At 40.6% G+C, this 15,173-nt stretch overlaps 1 protein-coding gene across 6 annotated transcripts in view; it reads left to right on the forward strand.

The window, feature by feature from the left end:
• The window catches only part of AGAP1 (ArfGAP with GTPase domain, ankyrin repeat and PH domain 1), a 361,585-nt gene that overhangs the window by 156,735 nt on the left and 189,677 nt on the right, over positions 1–15,173 (forward strand). For all 6 annotated transcript variants that reach the window (XM_035331711.1, XM_035331713.1, XM_035331712.1 and 3 more), the window contains one exon: positions 9,169–9,296. In XM_035331711.1, the coding sequence (XP_035187602.1) occupies positions 9,169–9,296 (128 nt within the window). The remainder of the gene's footprint in view (positions 1–9,168; positions 9,297–15,173) is intronic.

Raw genomic sequence — 15,173 nt, forward strand, 5'->3', positions numbered from 1 at the left:
CAGAGCAGAATTGTAATTCATGTGTTTGGGTATGGCTTTGCAAGGCACTCTTTCTAGAGGGGAAAACAGCTTGAGACATTTCTGGCTATGTGGCGCACTTTAGCCATGCAGATACAGCTGACTGTTGGACCATGGACCACTGAAAGATCTTGGTTAAAAAGTTCTTAACCTGATTTTGTTCCTCAAGGCAGCATCTAATGCAGCTGCATACCCTGTTGTGTACTGTTCCTGTACACTGACTTACATTTTACATGCTTGCACACAGAAAGACCATAATAAATTGAATGCTAACATTATATGAAACAGATTGTCATTTGAAATAAACAGGTGAGTTCTGAGAATGAGGCTTAGAGCATTTTTAATACATTAATGAGAAATGGGAAGCTACTCAGCAGGACAGGGAGGCGTACGTTCCTCTTGGCATGCAGCAGTACTGTGAGCATGCGATGCCCACGTCCATCCCTCTCCATTTAAAGGAAGAACTATAAAAGTTGTCTAGCCTGGAAATTGAACGGAATTAAAATAACAGGCCCAATGTCTTTAAAAGTGGATGCTTATCTTTATGCTTCCCTTTGAAAAGCATTTGTGGTTAGTGCTTGCTCTGGCATTTACTGCTGCTGTCCTGTAATATGTAATTGTGGAATAAATTTATTTTTATCGAACTCATTTATAATAAAACAAAATATTAAGCTAAAATGGAGCTACTGTAACTATATGAGCTGCTAGCTGTCTTAAATGTCTATAGTGTTTTCCTGAGGTAGTGCTTTTCACAAGAAACAAACTGTCATCAGCAGGGCTTATGGGCAGAAGCAGATTAAGTTTATTCATCTAATGAAATGGGATTTATTGACGTGTGAGTTATACTAGCGCATGGCTGTGTGCATGTGGTGAGGTTTTGGTGATGGGGGCTGCAGGGAGGCCTCTGTGCACAGGGCCCTGGCGCTGCTCCATGTGAGAGCAGAGCCAGCTCCAGCCTGCGAGGTCAGTGCAGAAGGAGGGCAGGAGAGAGGCCCACGGTGGAGCAGGCTGTCCCCCTGCAGCCCACGGGCCGATGGCGAGGCAGGTCTCCACGCTGCAGGCTGCAGAGAGGAGCCTGGGTGCAGCGGGTGGACAAGGCCAGGCCGGGAAGGCCCCAGGCTGGAGCAGGGGTGGGCCGCAAGCACCAAGGAGCGGCACAGACACGTCCCAGGGCCTGTCCTGTCCTCATCCATCGCCCGCTGCCCTGTGCCGCTCATGGGGGCAGCAGGTGGAGGAGGGCAGCAGGGGAAGGCGGCTCTGGTTTGCTTGGGGTGCTTGCTGCCCAGCTCTGGCCGTGCTGGGAGCTGGCAAGGGATCTCCCCCTCTGTGCCTCGACCCTCAAGGCCTCTCTCATTATATTTTCTTCCCTTGATCTTTGAGGAAGGTGAGCAAGAGAGTGGTGTGGTGGTGCTGAGCTGTGGTGTTGAACCACCACAGCTAGCTGTGCCGTTTCCACTTTCTCTGTCCTCCCTATGAGGTCCTGCTGAAGATTTTTTTATAGGACCCATGACTTCTGTAGGAGTTGGTTTAAATATATCCAATGTTTTTTGTTTCCTGATGTTCATGTTATTGCCTGGAGATGTTGGCTAGGATACTTTGTGCTGTATTGGTTTTGCTGTTCTGTAGGAATTTCAGTAATAAACTATGGTGACCACTGCTGGTGTCATAAAATACCTTTTAAAGGGATTAGTCCATGGAAGTGTTAATTGATGAAAAAGAATGAGGCAGTGACAAGGAAAGTGTTAAGTACTGGACATGAAAAGAGTGTATTCTCTCCTGCCTCTTAGTCAGAAGGACTTGCAGGGAACTTTTAGCTTCTGTGTGGGCAGATGCTGAACACCAGGACATGCATGAATAACGTCAGACTCACTAGGATGCAACTTACGAAGCCTGAACTCTGGCAGGGGAGGAGGGAGCAAGTGAAGAGTAGGGATGCCGCCAGTGCTGGATCAAGCAGGGTGCTGGAGTTCCCAGTTGTCTTCATGCTTGGTGTCCAAAAATGGATGGTGACAATTTTTGTGGTGTTTCTGAACCTGTTTCCCTCTCTTGGAATTTTAAGCACTAAACAGATATTTTGACCTTGTGCTCATGTGAAGATTGTGAAAAATGCATTTAAGCAGAGAATCAGATTTCTTACGTAAGCCTGGTGATTAAGCATTCATTTTCTCTTACTTAAAAATATCACGGTGGCCTTTGATAATAAGGAGAGCATGCCCTTTTGAAAGATTCAGTGTAGTGCATGTACAGCTTGGCCTTCCTAATAAATCATCATCTTATCAAGAGCCATCTTTGGCACAGGTTGCATTAAGGCTAATAGTCTGTGCTTTTTGTAGGCAGAGATCTCATCGTGGTCTGCAAAAGCAGCCAAATCAGTAATTGCCATGAATGTTGCATTCAAAATGCTCTGTGTGTGTGCAAGGAAGGGAGTAAGCTTTGTGTAAACTCTGCAGTTTTTCCCAGTAGTGTAAAAAAAAAAAAAAAAAAAAAAAAAGGTTGTTCATCCTTTCTGTTGTTTTCCAGTCAGCCGTGAGCATTCCAGCTTCAGTTGAAAGCTGTTTCTTTTCAGTAAGTGGAAGAAAATTCAGTGCACAATTCATGTATTCCCGTCTTTTGCATGATTCAGGTTTTAACTGGGTCCAGTGTTTTCTCATACTGAGACACCGAAAATAGTCTTGAATGCAATTTTATGGGAAACCAATTTTTATTTAAATTAGTGGTAATTCAGGAAGACTGTTTTCATCTCCTCTAAACACATGATGCTTTTCTAACAGTGTTAAATGGTAAGTATTACCAAGTTTTACAGGTAGTGTGTGCCTAGAGTCTTCCCTCTCGTTATTTTGAGCGTTCCTTAGTAAAAAGCAGTGTAAAAGGCGCAGCGGTAACCCTATTCACAGCCTTCTGGGCAAGGGAGCAGTGATCAAATTGTTAATACCTCTGGATGTTTTCCAGGACCTGCCTTAAAAACGGGCAGAGAGCAGTTCTCAGGCTAGATGAGATTTCCCTAAACGAATCCATTGTGCAGCGCAGAGCTATCTTTGTATTTTAAGTTTTAGGAGGTGGAGCTAGATGAGACGGTCTTACCTTGTATCTTGAACTTCTTGTAAGGAGCATTTTTCCCTAAGGCCTCTGACTTTCTTGTCCTTATACTTGAATGAAGCTGCGCTAATGAGATTTTAGAGACCCAGCTGCCCCTGCCAAAGCAGCCTGACGCTGCACAAGAAGTTGACATATGAACGGCCCTTTGAACCAATGAAAGACAGCTCTGTCAGATCAGTTACTCTGGCAACAGTGTTTCTAATGGTGATTAGCTCAGAAATTGAGCACAATGAGGAGTTGGTTCATTATGGAGGCACAATTCTTGGTTTCGGGGAGAGGGAGTGACCTGATGTGCCTGCCTCGAGTGCGTTCAGCTTGGTGGTGCTCACCCGTCCCCCTCCACCTCCGTACTGCAGAGAGGAGTTGGTCAGCTTTGGCTGGCTGCTGTCAGAGTCACTCCAAGTTTCCTCTCCGACAGCGAATGACTTCAGAGTGCGTGGATGGGGCAGGGGAGGAAGCAGCGGTGGTCTGCATGCAGATCTGTGGGGCTGCGGGGAGCGTGCTGGCACTGAGCGGTGCTTTATGGCTCATGGGCTGCTGCCGCACCGAGCTCTCTTGCTTAGCATGGCTGTCCTTCCAATCAAGATGAAATAAATGAGCCGCTGCAAAGTTAGTAGGAGCTGCTTACAAAGGAGCAGTTTGACTAACAAAAAGTAGTGTTTGAGATGAAAGTGGCAGGGGGTGGGAAGGTTCGTTTTGTTTTGGTGAGCTAGGTCAGGCATGGAAGAAGAGGCATTCAAGTCGAGAGCTTTCTGTCCAAACTTGAACATTTTATTCATCTCGCAGATCAGGAGTTTCACATGCTTTTGATTAACTAAACCTTACAGCAAAACACATATTCAAGTCATTCTAGTTTGTGAAATTAAATGTACATGTACAACAGGCATTGGTCTTCCCTAATGACCAAATATTTGCTAAACATCAGTTCTCCTGATTTGTAATTATAAATATTCTTGGCATATCCCTGTTTATTTGCAGAAAAGTTCTTGACTTCCAAAATACATTTTATTCAGCTTTTCATATCTAGATAGGTGGCCTACAGTAACATCTCTGATAGTTTGAGTATGTGAAAGCACTGAGAATACAGTTGATTTAAAGAAAAAAAAGTTAAAATGTTTTTCTTGATTATTTTTGGTACCCGCCACACAGATTAAGTCGGTATTTATTTGGTTTAGAACAATCCCTTAGCAAGTATAGTATATAAATTCAGAAGTGCTGAATAATCTTTTGGATGAGATGACACCTGAAAGCTCTAGGGCAAAAATATTTCTGCTTTCCTTTCTCTATTTGCTTTGTGGAACAGTTTGTTTTTTGTTTTTTGTTTTTTTGTTTTTTTTTTTTTGTTTTTTTTTGTTTTTTTTTTTTTTAATTGCCTGGCTTTCTCTGGATGATGTTTCAATTACAGGCACTTCAACATTAATCTGAAGATACATAGTCTTAAACTGGTTAATGATGTACACAGGTTAGCTTCTGTTAACATCAGGAATTTGTGTGTATCCACAGCTTACATCAGGCATTCCTGACGAACAATTCTTACTGTATGTTTTCAGCAGAGGTCCCACATAGCCACTCAGTTGCCTGAACTGTTTTGTTGTTGCTGTTGGGGGGGGGGGGGGGGGGGGGAACAGGCTTGTGGACATATTCTCGTCTAGGAATACTCCGACCAAGAGGCTTGCAAGTCCAGTGTGAACCTATTTATAGTTGCAGTTGTGGAAACAAAGCGTGTTGGTTTAAGGATTTTTCCTAGCACTGAGTGGCTAATGAGTTGTCACTTTGAGTCCTAACAAAGATGTAATAACAGAAACAGGTTTGGAGGCCGAACGGGCAATATAGCTCGACTGTTCTCTGGATCCAGTGTTCTTGTAATTATGGTGTATTTCTCTTGCTACACAACCATTAAACTGTGTTTTTTTTCCTCGCTAACTACTGTGTCTGAAGATCTCAGCAGCAGGAGTTAGCAGGTCTGTGGGGTTTTTAGTGCCAGCCATTTTAAGTTTTGTGTATTTCAGGGCTTTTTTCTCTAGAATAGAAGATGTAGAAAATGTGATTTTGCTGCAGCACTGCTGAGGAGATGTATGCTGAACCCCTTTTGTTGACTTCTGATAGGCAAGATTTAGGTTTCATCTCTTCTCTCAAGGTAGCTTTAGAAAGAGCACAGTAGGTCTTTTGACAGTCCGACGATTGCCCCACAGATGATCAGTCACATCTTTCATATGTTGCAAACTTTGAAGGGTCAGGGTACTCCTTTAGGTACTTCAGAAGCTCCTATCCCCGTAATATCCAAGGGCAAGTAGCCGCGAGCACTTGAATATTGAATGCAGTCTAATTATGGAGTGACAGCTACATGACTGCACTGAAAGAAGCAAAAACTGTTTGGTGTCTCAAAGGAGAGCGGGTTGCCTAATGAAGGAGGGGGAGAGGCAGGAAGAATTGTGCTCTGGTGGGGCACATTAGGCTTGTTGCCGAAATGGAGGAAGAATTGGGAAGGTTTGGCAGCTCAGGTGGGGATTTCCATTAGGGGGCATGTCATCTCTCTAACAGAGGGAAAGGCTATGAAATCTGAGGATAAGAATGGTCTATTTTAGAACTTGTATCACAATTTTAAGAACATTAGATCTTCCACTGTAATTTTACTATTTTTGCAGCACACAGGATAATTTACCCTTTGTGTTGCTCTGTGTAAGCTTTGGAGTACAGATTCCAGCTGCTTTGTGGGTTGCTCTTCACATTTCTAGCTATATGCTAATCTACATATTTCTATTTTGCCTTTTTTAAAAAAAAAAAGAGTCTTGGCTCAGCTGTTGAACTCATCTTGCATCCTTTGTGTTTGTGTGTTTATGAGCTTTGCAGTTTGAGCTAGGGTGAACTGTGCAGCTGACTGTCCCATCTTCCTCCTCTAGTAAGCAGGAACTCTCCTTTGCAGCCAAAATCTGCGTTTCTATTCAAATGGCACTGAAAGGAGCTAATAAGAAAGTGTCTGCTTTTGTGGTACTTCAGCTAGCATTCAAGTAACCCATTTGAGTTGGTGAGTTCAGACTGTCGTGGTGGGTTTTTTACTGACTTCCTAGAGTGATAATTGGGCAAGACTGCATTGTGTCTGTTACTGTGCTGCTGCAAACACCGATATTCAGGCTGAAGGCAAAATATTTTCCTTGACTAATTACCTTTCCCAAGTGAGAGTGGAAGCTTCTGCTGAGAGGGTAGTTTTCATTTGTGTGTGGTTTTAATTCAGTTTTGGTCTTAATTTAGGTCTTGAAGACATGCGATGACAAATCTGTGTGCATATGTTAAATCTGACCTTAGGTTTGCTCTCTGTATTCACTAATGTGGTCTAAAATATTTTTATATATGGATTTCCAGGCTCGGGATCAATAAACCAATGGTTCTGAAATGACAGAGTGCCACGATATTCCTCTGTAATTTAAACATGATTAGCTGATGAAGGTTATGATCAATATGGCAGGAGAAAATAAATTAATTAATATCATCCTTTCAGGATGATAAGGGGCCTATTGGAGGTGGGATGTAACTAATGAAGCTGCTTCTTCATATATACAAGTCATTTTTTATACAATGTATTTGCACTAAATCATCATTATGCCATCATTCATTTACATGAAAAACATAAGCCCTCAGACCAGTGTATTATTAAAATTATATTTGAGAAGAAATTGTATGTTTATGCTGCTAAACAATATCTCTGCTTATGTTACAATGTATTGAGTCAAAGCAATCATGGAACTTACATAATTATCTTCTTATATTCTCTGAATAATACAGGTTGAATATTACTAGTTTAATCACAGCAAGTTTCTGTGTGACTATGCCAAAGTCATTGCAGTTCTGCCTCACTGACCTGTTTTGGTGGTGACAGACTATGGACTCCTTTGCAGAGTTTTAGTACAGTTAAAATAAACCGATGACTTGATTTTGGAGTAATGAATAAGTATTAATGTAATCCTACATCAGTTTGTAAGCTCAATGGAATTTGAAAGCTGGGGTTTGGATTTGTATGTTTGGTTTGAATTAAAGTTCCGGTGTACTTAATACAAATGAAAGTTTTGGTATTCTCTAGCAGTCCTGAATTTAAATAAAGCTGATTCGTAGATTGGAAAAGATTTTTTGATATTGAAATATTTGAGTGTTTAATGTGTGCAACATAATTTTCACCCCCCTTTTTATAAAAAACATCCTAACATTTAGAAGTCTTGTCATTATGCTGTCCATGCTTAGTTATACCTGCCCGTCCTGTGCCATATACCATGGCAGGAGTTAATATCTCATTGCCTAAGGTGGCTTGGAACCCTTAAACTCTCCTCAGTAGACATAGCCCACAGAAAATCCCAATTTTCCTCTGTGTGCCAGTAGATAGTTGCTTCAAAAATAACATCTAAATTACAACATGCAACTTTCCAAGTACAGGAAGATCTGAGCAGTATCCCTTGTGGTAACGAAGGCAGAACTTGCTGTTCCTTATTGGCACAGAAAAACAACTTCATGCACCATCCATTACTTCAAGATTGCTTGGGGAAAACACGTGTATTGGAGCCTAAAAATGCCACTACACCGCATCCAGTGGCACAGTGCATGCTACTGTCTTTCTGTTTTCCTGTAGACTTTGAGGATAGCCTGTTTGTCAAACCAGGGAGGAGTAAAAGGAATTGTATCTTTTAGAATCCATTGCATTTTACTTCAGGGTTACTTGTTGCTGTTCATGTAACATCTCATGGCTCTGTGCGCCCAGGTATCTGCTGTCCATGTGGAACTGCTGCCCATGCCTTTCCTCCTTTGCCTCAGTTAGTCATTTGTAGAAGCTTTATGAAACTTGCGTAGTCTGATATCACTTGATGAAGATCACTATGTGCACTCCTAAATTTAGTTAGTGTTTTTAATTAACCATTACACTAGTCTCTGTTTCTGAAGATGGAAATTTTATTTAATTTTTGATTTGTGAGCCAAGAAGGTGGGTGACAAATGCAGCCTAAGGACTTTATTTTTAAAAATTGATGATGTAAAAAGAGCTTTTAGATCTTAACAAGGCCTTAGCAGCAGAATGAGCTGAAATTCCAGAGTCTCTGAAATAGTTGGACTTTTTTAAATTGAAAAGTTACAGGAGAGGTGTATGGATTTTGCTGCATTTCAGATCAGCTCTGTTTCCATTTTTTATTGAGTGTGCTAACCTGTATATGGAGATACTAATGAATCTGATTAATGTTTCCATTTGGAAAATGCTGCTTTCCTTTAGGTATTGTAGAAAACTTCTCATTAAATTGCAAAATAAATCTGGTATTTTTCCAGCTGTGCTAGTAGTGCTAAGTAATAAAAGCTAAAACTGGAAATGATGATATATCTTCTTTGTGTAATTAGTTTAAATCGGATGTGGTGTGCAGCACCACTAATCTAGGTATTCTGTGTCAGGGGCCCTCTCTGTTTTATTATTCTAATTGCCATTTGTTCCAAATGTTTCATGCTTGTGGTTTCCCAAGTCCTGATACAGTGGCTGGTGATCCAGAGCGGTCCACCTTGTTCCTCAGCCCCAGAGTACAAGCCTTCCTGTAAACTGCAGCGTGCTGCTTGGAAACAGGAGCAGTAGTTTTCCTGCCGAACCGCCGTCCTGTGATGTAGGACTCCTTCCAGGATCCTTCCAGGATCATGCTAGTGAATAGCACTGAAGTGCACTCAAACTAGATTGTGCTAGTGAGCATACTTCTTGTATGAATTCCTGGTATTGCGTTTTGTAATGCCTGCCTTTTCCCCTTCTGCTTCGATGTTACTGGTTTAGTGGCACTTACCTGGTGGATTGATAGTTCAGGGGCAATTTCATTCATGTGGAGAACAGAGGTGGAGTCTCATGTGGAGCATATTGTAGAAAACCAGCATCTGTCATCTTAATTGGATGTATTGCACTCAGTTTTTGGAGCAGGCTTTGACAAGGGAAAAACTGCTTAGTAGCCATGCCCTGTTTAGTATTTTGCGTATTCTGTGTATTTTAGGCTTAACATATTTTTCAGTGTAGTCTGTAGCTTATCTGCCCCTGTGTTTTGTTTCTTTCAGTTGCTCAGAAGATTGTCGCAACAAGGAAGAAACAGCAACTCTCGATTGGACCCTGCAAATCCCTACCGAACTCTCCAAGTCACTCATCTGTGTGTTCTGCCCAGGTTTCTGCTGTACATATCAGCCAGGTACAGGCCAAAATCAATGCTTGCCTGAAAAATGAGCTGATAGGTTGCTTTTCATCTACTATATTTAATGCCATTGCTCTTTTTCTTGCTTCATAGGTAGTTGGTATGTTTGAAAGGTATCAGTGATCTGTAGTTTAAAGCAGTACTTTTAATTGTCTTGACTTTGTTTCAAGAAACTGCTGTGGTGAAGTAATTTGGCTTTAAAACCATTTTTGATAGTACAGATTATGCCCAGCAGCCTGCTGCTTTGAGTAGACCAATTGTAACAGTAGCAGGATTTGCTGTACTGCTTTTTAAAATTACCTCACAATGGTTTTGGTTATTGTTCTCATTCAGTTGTATGCTGAGAAATAATATCTGGTGCATCACAGTGGTTGGCACACTAGAATTTTACATTTGTTACCACTGTGTGTGGTTGTAATTGCCTGTCTCTGTTGTGCTCAAGTGAAATGATTCCCTCTAATGGCCTAGCAGTGTATGTTGCTAAAGATCTGTACATAGGCTCTTTTTTTTCTTAAAAAAAAAAAAAAAAAAAAAAGCCTTTATGAAGCCTTTATGGCAGGAAGATCTGGTGGCCTTGAGGCCATAGATGCGTTATTTTGGGAAACATTTGGCTAATACCAAATTTTTCCAATGTGCATAGTTTTTTACCCACATACATTAATACTGTCTTCTATATTCCGCTGTGATAATCCTCCCTCAGTATCTTTTTCTATTGTCAAGTGATAAGCTATGCACACGTTCCCAGTTTGGGTATATGCTCATACCTGAGACCCTTGTAGCCAGGAGAATCGTGTTCCCACTGTGTTCTCTCTCTTGGTAGATGGATTTATAAGGCCATTGTACTGGCCATTACAGTCTGTGGCCAGCACTGTGACCTAGCTTCCTGATATTCACTGGAGCAGACAGAAATGTCTGATATGCACTAGCTTTTCTGGCATATTTTTCAGTCTGAACTCAATAATATAAACTGGTAATATCTCCTAAGGTTATGTAGCAGTCTTGAGCAACCCATTTGACGTTTTTTTCTATCTATGGACTCTTCCCACGCTGAGTGTGTCTGCTTCTTGGCAAAAGCAGTATAGTGAAGAATTGTTCTATCTTTGTGGGAAAGTTACTTTTTTCCCCCCTCTCATTTCACATGTCAATGTCTTCTGGGAGCACTCTGTTTAGATTTATACCACAGGGTGAAGGTTCTGGTTCTGCTGTTCTTATAGTTACTGGTCTCCTTTTGTGCCCTACTGGAAACTTTGACCATTGAGTTAACTCTACAGATACAGGTGCCAGTTTGATCTTAGAGTTCTTTGCTATGAGATGTTCTGCCTTGAGCTCAGCCCGGATGCCAGCCTCAGACTGCGATTCTCACTTCTGCTGATTATACCCCAATACAGTGTTGAAGTTCAGATCCCTCTTTCTGTAGCAGGTGCTAAGGCTCCTCTGAAGAACCACAGCACATCATGGTGAAGCACATCATGGTGAAGCTCCCCAGATGGAAGAAGTTTTTCCATTTCTTCGTGTATGTGACATTAAGAATGTTTTGTCTGACACTTTCTTTCTGACCAGGTCATTGCCACGAGTACTTGGAACTAGCCCAGTGTGTGAAATGCTTTTTTCCTGAACAGATTTCTCCAGACAGTTGTGTGTGTTCATACTTCTGGACTGAGATGAATTATGCTTTCTTTAGAGGCTGTCTTTGGACCCATCGTATTCCATGGTGAAGGAGGAAAGTTACTGTAACACAACTGTAGAGAATGAATGGCGTGATATCCAGTAGCGATCTTATTCTTGGATCCAATAAAGACCTCTTTTACTCTGATGATTGCATAGTTTTTCAAGGCTTTCTAAAGAGGATGGGTGATAATTTGTACAACCCAGTTTTAGCCAAGTGCATTTCTGTTCTGCATTTTCTTAAACAAGTTGAGGTCACCCTTTTTGTTGATGAAGCTTGTTTGATAAAGGACACAAAACATCTAGGTTCTCACCACATTCATACTCAAGTACAGTTTGGATACCATCAGCAAATACAAAATTCTATGCGAGTACTTCACCTAAAGAGTAAACTTCTTGCCAGTGCAAAGAACTACTTGGGAAAATCAAGTTAACTTGTGATAAGGATCCCTGAAATCTTTTTCAATAGGTATGAAATAATATTCTTTGCCACCTTTACCAGCTGATGCAATTTTCTAACAGAAGCAATTTTGACCAAAGATGTCTGTCTTCTGAGATTGATGTCAGCCTTAGACCATAAACCTGCTTCACCTACTGTCTTGGTGCCACACTTAGTCAGTGCAACCTTGTTTAAGGAAAGGGAGATTAATTCTTATCCTAGACTTGAAAGAATATTGCAACTGCAGTTCTGAGTTTAAGATAATCTTGAGGAAAATTTACCATCTCTGATCCTAACAAGAAGATTGTCTCATGTTCTTAAGAACATCTCTTTTGACGTAACGTTTCAGTGAGGATTTCCCCTCTTCTCCAGGGCCTCCTCTTCTCCAGGCTAAACAGTCCCAGGTCCCTCAGCCGCTTCTCGTAAGACTTGTTCTTCAGACCCCTCACCAGCTTCGTTGCCCTTCTCTGGACTCGCTCAAGCACCTCCATGTCCTGCTTGTAGTGAGGGGCCCAAAGCTGAACACAGTACTCGAGGTGCAGCCTCACTAGAGCTGAGTACAGTACTATGTGTGCATTAGGCCTCTGTAAAGTTTTTACAACAGTGAGATTGTCTAAATATGTAAATTAAACTATTAAAAGGAAAGCACAGTCTGCTTAATCATCCATTATTTTACTGTGTATGAGACCTGATTATGGTAAGCACTAAATAGTAGGACACTATTGCCTTATTTATAGTGGGGGTCATTTAGGATTAAATGTTTTGTTATATTTTGCACATTCGATTGAAGAAGAGGCTCTATTGCTTAGTCAGTTTTTCATTCTGCTTTTTAATGTAATTTGCAAAACATAAACTAAGAAGTGAAAATTACTTGATACTGCTGGAGCATACATCATGATGCTTTCTTATTTACACAATTATTTCTAATCTCTTATGCTTATTTTAAATAAACAATTTATATATATTTTCATTCCTCTTCTTTCATGTGCACAGTAAACATGTATATGATCAGGCATTCCCCAGGCTTCACATGTTAAATTTTAGTGCATCTGTTAGTGTACATCTTCTTCCTTTCTTTATCCTCACAAGACCCTATTTATACTCCTGTTAGGTTTTGTTGAGCCTACTTTTATCTCTTCCTTTCTACGATGTCTTAAAATTTCCGTTTCAGACTTTATTGTTTAGATTTTCCAAATAGTAAAGCAGTTGCTGTAACCGTAGAATTGAAGCCTACTGTCACATTTTGTTAATTAAAAGTCGTTAGTGTTTTTTCTGAAATGATTTTTTTCTATTTGCCAGCTTATTTTAGCCAAGTTGTCTTAAGGTTGTCTTGGTGATCAGTCTTTGATAGGTCTGATAAGACAGATCTGCTTTTTCTTCCTCTTTTTCATAACAGGGAAAAGGTAAAAACACCTTAGATGGGCAATTTCTTAATATGTCCCGAAGGATGAGTTTAAATTGTCAGGATTACTTTCTCTTACTGTGGAGGGCTAGACATACTGAAATCTCCAGAGTCATTTATCTGGACCTAAGTTTGAAATCTAGTGTAAAATTTGTATTCCATGGCAACACAATCAAAGCCTTCTAGCTTTTGCTGAGGCAAGGACTAAACAGTTTCATCTTCAATACATCTTTGGATGTATGCCTGTATATGACCAAGATCCCTTGAATAAATTGGATTCTCACCTATAGTGGTTTTAGATGAAAGACTGAGATTAAAGGTCTTTCAAGAACAAAACTGTACACAAGTGGGCAAAGAAAAAATGTGTCCTGACTAGAGAATCTTCCATGACTCTTCTGTATTTCTGCAGAAATGCACTTTTCCCTTCTTTCCCCAGGAACAGAAGGTGCAGAGAGTGACTGTGTTGTCACAGAGCATGTAATCTCTGCTTTTGATCAAGGTTTGCTTTATTCCAACAGTTTCTAGGCTCCCTGAAGCTGTGGCAATCTCATCTGTTTTACATGTAGTACTTGCCACCTTCATTTACTCCTCAAGCAGCAGTCAGAGATGATTTTTCTTGGAAGGTGTCCTGTTACATCTAGAGAGCAGAAAAACAATGAATCCATTATGACTGAGTTACTTGTCAATGAGAAAAAAAGTCAGGTTTATTCTTCTTATGCTGTCATTTAGCGTTTTCACCCGATGTTTTTACTATGTGTGCCTTATGAATAATTTAGCAATACAAAGCTTATATAAGGTGAATGTTTTGCTGCCTTTGTATAATTGGTCAGTCTGGAACTTGCCCCTAGCAAATGTGAGGATGAGTCCAGCTTTGTTAATGCAGGTCACAGCTGAGCTCCTGATGCGCAAGGTAAACTCACCTTTTTTTTTTTTTTTTTTTTTTTAACTAATGGAAGCAGAAATATGTAACAGCTGAAATACATCCATGAAAGTGTGTGATCTGGCTTGATTCAGTCCTTTTTTTTATCACAGAACCTGTGGACAGTGTATATAGCGTTCTCTTTTTTAATAAGGTATCAACAGGAATCTCATAAGCTTTAAACGTTATGGTCCATATTGGCAGTGTTTTCATTTGAGGTAACTGCATTGAATGGACCCAGATGATCAAGTGACACCAGAGTGATGGATTCATCTGAGTTCTTAAGCAGGTTACAGTGTAGTGACAACATTCTACCATTCTATTAAATTTGTGCTTGCTGTCATGACCTTGTGTTTTTTTGTTTTTTTTTTTTACAGTGTCAGTCCACGTGGTAACAAAGCTTTAAGTGTATATAGGTGCTAGAGTTATTCTGTAAATGGAGTATTGGACATTGATGCAAGGTGTATTCAGGAAATAGCATATCTTTATAGTTTTCTGTAATAGTGTGCTGAAGTTCATTGGCTACCATCAGGCTGTGTATTTTCCTAGCAGGAAGAAAAGATAGGGTTGCACTGTGTACTTCCAGAAGTCTAGCTCATTTGAGAATGGACGTGATGCCTTAATGAGGACAGAAAAATCCATCACCCAGGAAAGCCAACAGGGATGTATCTGTATAAATGCTTCTTCTACTGGGGCTAATAATTTCCCTACCAAGGTTCATGTGGTTGACCTCTGTCCCCATGGCCAAGACTGTGGTTAGAGCAGTGATGCGCAGAAGTGGCCCTTTGTACTGATAAATAAGGTATGTTCGTGTCTTGAGAGCAGTGGAAAAAACTTGACAGAAAAGGTAATGTTAAGGTGTGTAATGTCCCTACGGGGAATTAGAGTGCTTATTCGTTTGGTTTTGACTGCCACAAATTTGACCAGTTTGTCTACAGTTAGCAAATGAGTTTCTATTTGTTATGTGTTGGATTACATGTGCTGTACAGATTCACTGACTTGATTTTTAAGGCTTTGGATTCTGAATTCTGTGAATTAAAGTTACTTGCTACATGCCCTAAATTCAGTACTTCACTACAGTGAGCTTGTTATTAAATGCTTGCATACAGATTGCAGGAAGTTGCTTTCTGCATGGCAATCTAACATGGCAAGGTCACTGGATTCTTACTTGATGCAAACAACCCGACAGAGACTACTCACCATGCTTTATTTCTTTCAGTGTATTAGGCTCAGATGTTACCAAGGATATGCTTTCCAAGTGCTTGTCTGGTTGCATTTTTCATTGCTTCTATCTGCGCAGACTATAACTTGGAAGTCGTGTCAGAGCTTGTTCTGGTCAAACCCATTCTCTCTATTCAGGTGTTTCATAGCAGCAAGTGGATTTATTTGCTAATTACTGGTAGTCTTGGTAAGCGTTGGAGCTTGCTTAGTATTGGTGTTCAATGCCTT

This window comes from Oxyura jamaicensis, chromosome 7 (assembly GCF_011077185.1).
Source record: "Oxyura jamaicensis isolate SHBP4307 breed ruddy duck chromosome 7, BPBGC_Ojam_1.0, whole genome shotgun sequence".
In the NCBI taxonomy this organism is placed as follows: Eukaryota; Metazoa; Chordata; class Aves; order Anseriformes; family Anatidae; genus Oxyura; species Oxyura jamaicensis.